General features: G+C 33.8%; 1 protein-coding gene across 20 annotated transcripts; it reads right to left on the bottom strand.

Annotated features, from left to right (window-relative positions):
- Nucleotides 1-540: 540 nt before the first annotated feature.
- Nucleotides 541-12454, bottom strand: LOC141721323 (uncharacterized). 20 transcript variants are annotated; one of them, XM_074524194.1, is made up of 17 exons: nt 12366-12434; nt 12162-12208; nt 11009-11193; nt 10653-10824; nt 10441-10557; nt 8796-8993; nt 7711-8700; nt 7529-7619; nt 6031-6151; nt 4479-4550; nt 3591-3680; nt 2657-2699; nt 1969-2075; nt 1579-1674; nt 1166-1356; nt 970-1039; nt 541-728 (listed from the first exon to the last, which is right to left on the bottom strand). In XM_074524194.1, exons 7-17 carry the CDS (start codon nt 7736-7738, stop codon nt 639-641), a joined length of 999 nt encoding a protein of 332 aa, XP_074380295.1. In that variant the 5' UTR covers nt 7739-8700; nt 8796-8993; nt 10441-10557; nt 10653-10824; nt 11009-11193; nt 12162-12208; nt 12366-12434; the 3' UTR covers nt 541-638. The 20 variants fall into 20 exon arrangements, with proteins under 20 accessions (XP_074380295.1, XP_074380296.1, XP_074380298.1 ...); XM_074524195.1 differs by having other exon boundaries at nt 12378-12431; XM_074524197.1 differs by lacking the exon at nt 12162-12208 and having other exon boundaries at nt 12366-12454.
- Between the last annotated feature and the right edge of the window lie 214 nt (nt 12455-12668).

Here is a 12668-nt window from a genome sequence, read left to right as displayed (position 1 = left end):
GATATATGACAACAGATAAGGATTAAGATTTATCTCATCAGTAGAACAAATTAGAATATGTCAATCGTCGTGTGGTCGTGTATTTCTGAACAGTTTTGGGAATTTGGGTAACTAGCACCGGTCATAAATTAGATTTACGAGACGATACCTGCAGCTGATTAGTCACTAATCCATTATATTTATTCTCTTAAGCTAGTAACGTATCTCAAAAAAGAGATATTAGTCCATAATCCTTATTGCGTAATTAGCCATTAAGTACAGACATATTGACAGCTGGTTCTAAACATGTTAACTTTCAATATACTTGATGATGTTTACATTTCTATGTTAACTTTATCTTTTTACTATCTACAGCTCACACTATTATAAGAAGTGTTATCAAATAACAAATGAACATATTGTAAACTGTTTGGTGATTTCATTTGGCCACAGGATCCACAAATTTATTTGTACGTCTCATAGAGTAGCACGTTACATGCCAGGTTGAAAGGAATAAAATGGACAAATTGAAATTAGTTTTATTCTGATAAGAAAACCGAAAGCGATAAAATTCAAAATAATATTGCAACATGAAAGAGTATACAAATTCCATGAGCAAAGTTTGTTTCTATGCAAAACACAATTTGGCTCATCAAATATCAGCACCTGCCTGCGAGTTGCAACGCAGCAAGAGGTCCATGCACTTTAATGAGCAATTGCTGCAGCCATTCCCTCGAAATTGGGTTTTCCTGAAAACAATCAGAAATTCGGATTAGTCTACATGATGCTAAAGCTTCTTGGTGGTGACAAATATATTAAGCATACATCCTAGGAAGAGTGGGCTTTTTCTTCCGTGTCTCGAAAGTTACATTCTAGAATTTTGGTCTATTCCTATTTTTATCTCTTTTTTTTCCAAATTTTTAGTACTGTGCACATCTTGCACCATGCATGGAAACCGTTGACAGGTCACGAGTTCTGGAAAGTACTTACATGTAGGCAGCTGCTAAATGTAGCATCTCTAAGCATGTCCGGTAGGCAAGTTTTGAAGGCCTTACAAGCTCTGCAACAATATAAGATTAAGGCACTTGTTAATAGTGAATATGGCAAAGCGGAGCCAGGCATAAAAAAAGTCTCACAAGTATGATATTTCACAATAGTAATTTAAAAGGTACAACACATAATTTACCTTGAATCATCTGAAAGACGCAAGTAGCACCCAATAACATGCTTCAGCAGCCGTGATGATGGTCGTTCTGCAAGAGCAATGACCACGCTCGCCAGGACTCGGCCCACTGCAATAAAGCGATCTGCTCTTGTACAGATGTATTCCAGGCCGATATCATTCAACAAAATCTTTTGCAATATAAAGGTTGCAACCTGACATTAATAAATATCTATTAGACAGCTATAAAAGCCAAGCTAAGGTACAAAATGTTACCTTCAAATATCATAACAATTATAACTTGTGGTTTTGACAATCTCAAGACGAAACTTGATACACCAGATTGTTTTATTGATGGTGTTGCCTTGCCTCTAAAGAATGTAAAGGAAAGAACAAACAAAAAATAAAGTTAAAATAGCATTTAGGAGACACTCAACTGTTTTAGATAATACACTTCCCATCTCCATTGCCTGCAAGCACATAGGAATAATCTCAGTTTTTAACAGGAACCGTACAACTTCAGTATCATCAACCTGAAAAAGAAAATAAATATTCTTGATTGAATTCGAGGAATCTGAAGCAAGCAAACAAATGACATGGTAAATCAAACATCATGCGTACATGACACATTCTTTTAGGTAAAAAAACTCAAGAAGCCAAAAGGACTGACAATATTCCTCAGGTCAAAATACAAGAAAAAATTTCTAGGCATGTACAACAAGTCCATGTATCTTTATGTAACCAATTTATCATGTAAAAGTAAAACCCGTAAGACATGGTGCGTGTTTGTGTGGGAGCATGTGTGTAAATCAAGAGGGATAAAGTACCTTCACTAGGGCGCCAATGACCCCCAAACTAGTAAGCCTCAAATACTCGAAAGGCCTTTGTTCGCTAGTAGTTTTGATGAAAGGAAAAAGATACTGCGGAATATCAGCTGCAAGAGAGTAAATGTTTGTCATTCTATCACAAAACTCCCAAGAAATCATTTTAAAAAATTATGAAAAGACTCGACCATAGCACAATTGTTTAAACCTATGACCACCAAAATATTACATACATTGTTGCATATTGTTTATTTTTATGCAATAATCAGTACTCTGCCAAACTTTAATACTTAATCTCAAACCGTATCACACAAATCAATTTTACCACAATAAATGTAAGAGTGGATAAGCAAAAAACAAATCATCGAATGGGAAGAGGTTTCTATAACATGCTTTTTGAGTACGCCTATCACTCTATAACTTGTTTTTTGAATGATTTCTCCCAAATTCCTCTTAATTTTTTTCTGTGCAAGTAATTTTCCTTTTCACTGGAATTATACTATTTGCCTCAAACAGTCATTTTGTTAAATAACAAGATATATCTATGGAATCAGCTATTATAAAACACAGATATATCAAACTAAGGCAACACTCTCCCATGACACAAGTCATGGGTTCAATTTCTTACCCCACCTCCCCTTGTATATATTAATAAATATATATTACTTACTATAAAAGCAAAGGCACTTACCATTGAGGAACAATTTTCTGGTATCTGGGTGAGAGGCTACACACTGCAAAATAATATTCCATAAGTAATGACCTGATATAGATGATATTACAAACTGAAATATAAACCACACATATTTTATTAAACAAAAACAACTAGTAACGGAAATTTATGCATCTAAACCAACCATTTCGTTTAACATTAGGCAATGATTTGCGATACAAGGACCAAGATTCATCATTTGAGGGGCGGGAGAAAGACGGACTTGAGGATACTTCGTCAAACTTTTCATTTTAACTCATGTTAGTACTCGATTTCAGTTTGCTGTCTGACATTTTTTCACCGAAGGCTGAAGGTTCATATCTAGGGGAACTTAACCAATGTCGAATGACGTGTTCTTAATTCTTAGCGATTTTCCTTAATGTCCGGTCCATCCTCAGTAGTTAAACAGAGTTAAAGATTTCATAGCAAGAGCCAAGAAGAGACAATAAGAAATTCTTAGCACCCCACCCCCCCCCCGGAATTCCTTCTAAAGTCTGTTGAATAATTTTTATTGATTCTGTCATTTCACTGATTCCTACTAAATAACGAGCTAATGAATAATTATGCAACCTCGTGCCTCATACAAATGAGTATATGATTACTTGATAATCCTAACCACAGTTACAAAATTAGGGACAGCGGGAGCAACTATAACAGGATGGGATAACAACTTAATCACAAAAGGTGCAGCTATCCGAATAAAACTTTCAACGTTTGATGAGCTAGTCGATCTTTTCCCACAAAACCAAAAAAAAATATCTCAACTATAGAATGAAAAAACTTGACTAAAGTCAGTCATTATGCTGGCAATGAAATGATCAAATGACTAGTAGGTAACTAATGATAAGAGTAATAACAGTTATAAGTTAGAATATTTTGCAATGAAATTGGAACAGAAGAAAAGAGAGAATACCTGGAGAAGAGCAAGCACGTTGCAAACTCTGTTTGATTGTACCGGAGTCATGGTAGGTGGTGATAGGAGAGGGTAGACTGAAAGAATCTCCTACAATTACAAACCAAAGAAAAATTATAATAATCTTTAACAGGTGTTCAGTTGATGCAACTTCATGGGTGTTTAGTGAAAGAAGAAAACTGAGTTGTCTGAGCAAGAAAATTATTTTAGTAATTTTTATAACATATTCAGTTGATGGTATAATATATACGCGCAATTTTTTTACAATAAACATTTCTGTTTATGGAACTAATTTAACCTAGTGCCAGATGAATTCAACTACAAACCGAATTCTATTCTAAGTTTATATATTACATCCTCCTTTACTAAGTAGGTGCAAATGGCAAACTCTCAGGAACAGAAGAAGGCAGAACAGGAATTAACAATAGATCAATAACAAGAGTCCAACATATAGTTCTGTATCTCGGTAGTTCCTAATAAGCTCTTCGCCTCTTCCCCTGTGATATATAAGTGTATAAGCATGTAAATATTGTCCGCCTAGGCTACCAGTAAAGGATAACAGATAACTATTATTAGACTACTAATAAGTAATAAGCATAACTACTAAAAGGGAACATATTTGTAGTTTATTAGATAATTTGAAAGCAAAATGAAAGCCAACATGTTAACCTCCCCACTCAAGAACCCTACATCTCCCGATTTTAATGTTCCTTTTTAAAAATTTATTATGTCAAACCGTGAAAGTGACATCATTATAATAGATTTCCAGCAGGCCAACAAAAAATGAAACATATTAGGTATCTTGTTTAGTGACTTTCTTTAATGATTTCTTAAACAGATATAATGAACTGGGGAAAAATAAATTGATATGAAGAACATGAAGCATACCTGTAAAAATACAGCAATGGTACCAAACGAATTCCACAACAATGGAGCCAAACCTTGAAATAATTCTCTCTTCTAAAATAAAACAAATACATAACAAGTTTATTATAACTGAATGAGTGAAGTAATGTACCAAAAAAATTTAACAGGAAGGGAGCCAAATCTTGAAATAATTCCTTGTTCTTGAAAATATGACCAAAGGTAGCACAATGTAACATCATACTCCTCAAATTATGAGATTTAAAGGAAGAAACAGCACGGGACTTCTTTTCATTTAATAAAATCATACAGTTTAGTTATATAGCCACTGTGCCATGTTTCCATGAGGAAAGAAAAAAGAAAAGTATAACAGACAACCCCAACTTCTGAATAATTTATTACATTTGATATGGACTCCTGGTTCCGCAGACTTAATAGATGTACCTATTAAACCAATGAAGCTTGTCTGTTTGTAAAAACAAAGAAGAAAAAAAGTTTGTTCGACATTAAATCAGCTGTAGTGATGGTTACTCTTGGAAAAGAAGTCCGCGCTATTTCCAGAAAGACGTTCTCCAAGGAGAGTGGTGGTAGCAGGGAGGGCAATCACATGGCCACTCACTCCAATATAACATAGCATGTACAGCTTTAATATGGCTGGTGATTTTTCCAACTCAGCAAATACATTGTTTTTAAATTTTTGTTACCGAGTACAAAACCTAAAATAGCGAACTGATCAGTGACAATCACTTTTTTAGTGATAGGAGAGAAATTAAACAGAAAATGATGATTTATGGTTTCAAAGGCAGCAGTCCATCAAAAAATAAAGGCAGTATGAGCAAGCTTGGAAAATTGAACACTGTGTAAATAAAAAATTAGAGTCTGAAGGGAAATTAGAAAAGCATGAGAACAATCTTTACTAGAACACAGAATCAGTTGGCAAAATGTTATATACCAACTGGTAGCAAAAGGAGTGAATGGCTACATATGCTGGTTGGGAAAATTCAGAACACTTAAAAGGGGTAGGAATAAAACTTTTCTAAATTCTCAGCTCATGCAATTTTACATTTATAGCTATCTTATGCAGCACACATTTAATCGTTATAATTGGGGCACCTAACAGTTAGGTAGCCCATAAAAACTATCAAATACCCTATAACGCTTGTTTTTAAATTAAGCGGAATGGCAACTAGCCTAATTCTCAGTGGAAAAAAAATCTGCAGATGATTCAATTTACGATTAAAACTTCCTCAACATTGAAAGATGTATCCAGATTGGAAATGCATCATCTCCAGACAGGTAAGTTGGTTAAATAGACAACATAACACATATACGGCAAATAGATTTGGGGATAGATAGAGAAATTAACATTAAGCAGGCAATCAGGGAAAGTAACAACACTAGTAAAAATATCAACAGACCAACTTCTTGCACGCTAAATGTAATTAAGACTAACAAGTAACAACCACAATCAATTTGCAGAATTAACATCATAACATGAATTTATAGCTACTTAATTGAAACTAATTGAACATTTATATATAACAAAAAAGAGGTATAAGTATATAGAATAAAAAACCTTTGAGAGTTCCCGAAGGGCGTTCTCTCTAGTGACTGGATCTTTAAGTTCTAAAACAAGATTCTCCACCACTTGCATTTTCTGATCATGATATATCGTCGATGATAAAGAGGAACCCGACCTGCCCAGTTCTCGTTCATCCATTGATAAACACTGTACTGCACAAATATTTTCCTTTCTATGCTATTTAATTTACACCCACAGACACGCGCACACACTCATTTTTCTCTCCCTTCTTTTATAGACAAAAAGGGTAAATAGGAAGAGCTTCACGTGTGACGGTGTCGTTTCATTAGGTAATTTTCTTATTTATTTTAAAATACAGATCTTACACGTAGATATAGGATGCTTTTTAAATAATCTTACTTGCCAAATCATTTACTTAGCCCCTCTATTTTCCAAATTTAAGAGCCTAAATGTGTATTTTAAAAAAAACACGCTCTTTTGTGCACAATCCACTAAATAAGCTTAGAAATTTTAGAATGCATATTGTATAGGAATTAAGTTAAGTGTCACCACTAAACGATTCAATTTAGTGTTGGATTCTTTTACCAAGAGAAAGTAACAACTGATTATGACAAAATTACATATTTAGCTTGCCCTTTAAAACCACTAGTTCTAGACCTCAAAGACCCTACATCGGCGAGCCATAATCACAACTTGCAACTAAATTTAAAATGCATAAAATTTCTAAGTTAGCATCCACTTAATTAGGGGTTCTTAAAAATGCCAAACAAATAAAAGCAGTCACAATCATGTCAGTTAAATAGCAATTCAACTAGGTAAAATAAATTTACTTCAGGATTTATGTAAAAAATTGAAGTATAGATAACAGATCTTCTTGCCTTACCGATAAAATTTATGTCTATATACATTTTAACTATATTAGAAAGATAGAAGAATCAGAGCATTAGAACTTTAGAAGTATGTAACGCCATTAAAAATACTGGCACCGGGAATCTAATACCTTATCACACAAAATAATTGAACAAATCCCAGTGATGATTGACAAATGAAAATGAAAACCTGTTACCTGTCATCAGAAACTTTACCCTCTAGTAAATTTTTTTTGGCAAAAAATATATGCTACTTAGATCTGAGGCTGCTTAATAAAAATGAGTGTAAACCTGGGTGTTCAAATTCACTAAAAATACAGTTAAGGTAAGCGCGACCAGCACACTTACAAGTTATAAACCTGCTCATCCAAATCAAAAAGGTAATGAAAAGTTAACGAGATACACAAAACATCACACATCAATTAAATGAACATATTCACCATGTTCAGTGAAACAAAGATTTTTAATTACACATAATTAAGTCCGCAGTTAAGAGATCTTCAAAAGCGCTAATTTTATAGAGAAAGAACATAAACTATTAACTGAACTTTAATCTAATAACCAACCTTTTCCAAATGTATAATAAAGCTGATAAACATACCCTTTACAACTAACGAGTGTATGATAAAGCTGATAAACATACTCTATACAATGAAATACACCTTATTGGCAAGTCCTTTGATACATGGCTGCTACATAGTTTGACCATACAAAATTTCTGCAAGTGACTGATCTCCTGATATGGACTGCAAACTAAGATGTTAAATTTTAGTAGTTAGGTACCTACTCGAATGATGACAAAGAATCAGAGTTTAAATGTAAACGGATGAATTTACACTCTTACCTGGTGCTGGTTGTGCTTCAACTAGCATCTTGCTAACTTTTGTTTGTTTACCATTAGAGTTTCTATGATCTTCGAGGGGTAAAAATTGAAATTCATAATCTAATATAATGGAATCATGACAAATGCCACAACTTCAAATGAATATATATTATAACCTTAATCATGCTCCATTCATGGTCAGGAACATTCTCGAGAAACCATAACCAAATTTCGAAGTAATCAAATCCCAAACCACCTCAAGAAGTTGGTTCACATATTAAATCACCTAGAGCAACTCCAGCAGACTCTTAATCCACTCTTTATAAATTATATAAATTATTGACTCTTAGTGATTTAGTATGAGCTCATCTCCAACAATACTCTTTAGATTGACTCTTAATCAATTGTTTATTATTAAAAATATTGTGAGTTCACAAGAATACACATGTAAGTGGAGAGAGAAAGAAAGTGTAGTTATCAATGTATAATATCAAAATAGTTAAGAATGGAAATTTAATCTTAAAATTGAGGAGAGAAGAGGCTCTTAGCGATTTTAAGAGCCACTAAGAGTCTCTTGGAGCAATATTTTTGTTCTCCCTCAATTTTTGAGTTAAGAGCTAGAATAGAGAGCTTGTTGGAGATGCTCTTACTATACCCCCTCTTTTTCTAACTAACTCTTGCGGTCTTACAATTACAATCAGTTTAAGTAATATTTTACAGAATATCACTAATGCTTTTGAAGTGAGGGAAATGAAATATCAAACAGCTATCTCGAAATAAAAACAGTTTCTATCAGAATGCAGAGACATATACTAAATAATTTAAATAATTGGGACAAACAATTTGTCTGTCCTTCAAAATAGAAAGTCCAGGTTTCACCATATAAACTAGGTGAAACATATGACTTGCAGGTTAAAAACAATACAAAAGGTTACACACATAACAACAATGATTTTGGTCAACAGTCTTACTCTTCCGCAGAAGCAAAAACATTGTGAGTTTATTCATGGTCTGTAAAAAAACAAGGACAAGCTGTCAACAAAAATTCAAGAAAGGATGATAAATTATCAGAAACATTAAGAACATTGATGGCAATATAACTGTACCTGGATATACCAATGGTTGCATGGTGCAAATTGCTTCACAAGTTCAACACACCTGGAAGCTATATCAATTATATAATGAATATCGTTAATGTTTATCATATATTCAATTATTTGATCTACAATAACTTCCACATCAGAGAACTTCATCATCTTATTCAGAGGTTCCAAAGTTTTTCGCTTCAAAGTGTCATTTGGATCCTGTATTACGAACATATACTACTTCAGCACTATAAACATGGACATCAGCTATTTATTGTGGTACAATTACATACTCCCTTTGTTCCGCCAAATTCTTTCCATCTTTAGTTTTAAGATGTCCGTCCAAATTCTTTAAATTTCTAAATTGTTAATATTTAAAGCGTTTACACATTATTTGAACCAATAACTTTCCTCCACTTCCTTAATCTACTATCCTTTATTTGTTGAATAGTAGTTGGTCCCACTACATTACTAACTTATTCCTCCTTTCTAAACCTCTGTTCCCGACCCAGATGCACAGAATTGGGTGGGACAGGGGAAGTCTAATATTGTAAATTTTCCAGATTTCAGTATATTGAGCTTGGTAAAATCAGAAATCAAGATAACTTAAAATTGTACAGAAAGAACAATGTAATTGGAGAATATTGCAAGCAATTACAGTTACAGAGGCAAAAGTAAAAAAATCTATTTTAATATTTCCATTGTGCGTTTTGTTATTTATCAAAATTAATAGAAGACACAAGCAACTTAAATGTGAAAATTTGATCTCTCTAATGACAACGTACTCGAAATAGAGTCCATAATTGCTTAAATGGATCTATAGTTACTTCCATTATGCAATTACCAATAACCTAGTATCATACAAAAAGACAGAGAATAACTCGTCACCAAGGTTATCACGGCGCCAAGTTGACCCTCGATGCCCGAGTACCTTCGTGAAGACTAGTAGATAAGTCGCCCGACTAGTCGTAAAAGGTCGACAAAATGTTCATTACACATATAATTACTTGATTTAATATATAATATAATTGAACATGTTAGTTTTATAATTTAAATCAAAAGTAATAAAATAATAAGTTCAAAATATGCACGGTACACCACAATTATGGTTATGAAGACCCCAAGTCGGGCTACGAGACTCTTGGGCGACCTTCATGTCAACTAGTCGACGGCAAGTCGGGCTTCGAGACTCTCGGCGCCTGAGTACCTTCGCGTCGACTAGTCGCTGACTAGTCGTCAACTAGTTGTCTTCGCGATAACAATGCTCGTCACTTTTCCATAGTGTGACGCACAATTATGTCACTAGCCAGACACAAAAGATACAGAAAACATGACCCCAACAAATGCAGATATATATATATATAGGGAAAAACACATGCAAGACGGAGGAGGTAAATTTATGAGCATCTGAAGCATCAAACCTAAGGACAGAAAGAGCAATGAATGTCTAAGTACTTTACAATATAAGTAAACATATATGATTGAAGTATATTTATACACTCTCCATGAGCTTTAGTACCTGAAAGGAAACCCATGATAAAGTTTGAGAATGAAAAGCATAGAACCTAATGTCTAGAACAGAACTAGTAAGCAAACCAGATAGAAGCTGATTAAACTAATATTTGGGGTAAGAGCACTTTAAACACTGAAATCTGGCATCGCTCACCTCTAAGTAGTCAATTACAGCCAGATGATGCTGCACAGCAATGTCTGGACTCATCTTTATTGATCTACAAGTGCATCAATACCCATGTACTTCAGATTATGACTGTAAGTCTGTACACTGAAAGCATAAATCAACAAAAAAACCATGTATACTTAAATACTCATGTTACTGCCGTTTATAAAATTGGATATCATTTTTAAGTGTTATAATACATTTATATTGTAGTGGGAAAACCGTTAGAAACTTGAAAATTGAGCTTCCAATAACTTTATTAGGAAAAATGGAGGAAATACAGCAGTTGCCCTCATAGGTGTTCTCTATATTGCTTGGTGTATCAGACTTCCTCATCATGTCACCAGAAACATAATACATCTGTCCACTGGCCTATTTGTCACCATTACCGAGAAGTATCTTTAGAACCTTCTACGTAAAAGTAAATGTACATATATCCCGAAGAAAATGTTATTCTATAGCATGAGAGAGTTTAATAATGGTGTAACAGCTATAATCAAGTTGGCACTTGGGGAACATATATATTATTGATAGACTGGAGTAAAATTCTAGGTACCTAATGAATGGAGTTGGCATCAGATGATAATCATAGGCCTTTGGCAATCTGCGCTCAGCTACTTGTCTAAGAATGCTCACAATGTTTACAACTAAATCCTTGTAGGAACTAACATCTATTGAAACAAGATCGAATAGAGGACACAGTGTTGTGCCTATCACCCCTGGATCACTATCACATAGCTTCTACAAAATACTCATATATCAGAACACCGTGTTTTCAAATACTTAAAGAACAGAGAAAACTAGCATATAGAAGAGTAGAACTAATGATTTTGCAAAATGAAACATCAAAAGTCTTCCTATAAACATAGAGAACAAAACGATGATGGCATGATGCCTTCAACTCTTGTCTTAACTGATATTCAAAAACACTAGCATGTTAAGCATGGACATCTTATAGACCTAGCAACATTAGGTAACTAGATTTCGCACAGACTCGGAGATACTAGATGGAAAATAAAGGTTAGAACATAAACTACAGCAAACTTAAATATAAATTACACAGCTGAATGTACATAAATGCACTCATGTGATGATTTCTAAAATTAATATGTTCAACCAGATTACCACATTCCTTTATACAGATTAACAATTAGAATAGCTTTATAATCCCATAAGGAATGCACTCTAAACTATTGGCTTTAGCATTAGTTTTAAGCGTGCGCAGGAAACACCGAAACATGTGTATATCGTTGAAAACTAATGGATCATTATTTAGATATTAAAAACTAGCAGATGTAAAGTTAGGAAGGATGCTCCTTCTCAACTTCTATAACCCGCCTAGTACATTTTTAGTGCATTTATTTAAAGTTAAGGTAATGTCAAAAACTTCAAGATCATAGGTGCTTGACACTCTTTCAGCATTTTATCATTTTACCACCTGTGTATCCGTACCATACTAGATAAATACATTGCACTGCGAAACTTCTCTACCACGGTATTTACAGTGGCATACACTAACATCACAACGGACACAGAAGATAAAACTAAGCACAAAGCATGTCCTACAAACCTAGAAAAATCATTTCAGACAAAACCAGCCCCCCTCCCCCGTGAAAGGTATATTATTATTCACATGCTTACACATCAACAAAACTAAACTACAATCCATATATGACACACCCTAAAACCGAACAAGGGCTGAAAAAAACCTTGCAAAGCCATAACCGCCGAATTAACAGTATAACCAATGATTCAGCTGGGCAATTACACAAACACAATATTAGCAACTCTGGGAGTTTACCCATAAAAAGTTCATTATTGTACCATAAGCATAATTCTGTGAAATGGTATAATATGTAATAACTATAGTTGAGGTAAAATCAACGCGTGACCGGGAATGTTTATGTGCTTACATTATATAATACCTTTGACGCGGGGAAACTTGTTCTGTCTGAAATCAATTTTTTAGGTTTGGTTCTTCAAATAATTGCATGTATTTTGTTACAACACTAGGAAAATCTCTAATATAGGAAGTAAGAACTCTCGTCCATATTCTGACCAAAAAAAAGAGATTTTATCTATATTTTTAGTAAAAAATGAAATTTGTTACATATTGATTATTAATTTATTAGGGGTAAAATTGATCAAAAATGTCCCGTTACCAATCAACTTGAGTAATATAAATATTTCTGTCAACCTGACAAAAAAAATCTGTC

The sequence above is a fragment of the Apium graveolens genome, chromosome 4 (assembly GCF_009905375.1).
Source record: "Apium graveolens cultivar Ventura chromosome 4, ASM990537v1, whole genome shotgun sequence".
In the NCBI taxonomy this organism is placed as follows: domain Eukaryota; kingdom Viridiplantae; phylum Streptophyta; class Magnoliopsida; order Apiales; family Apiaceae; genus Apium; species Apium graveolens.
This window is presented reverse-complemented; position numbering and strand designations above follow the sequence as displayed.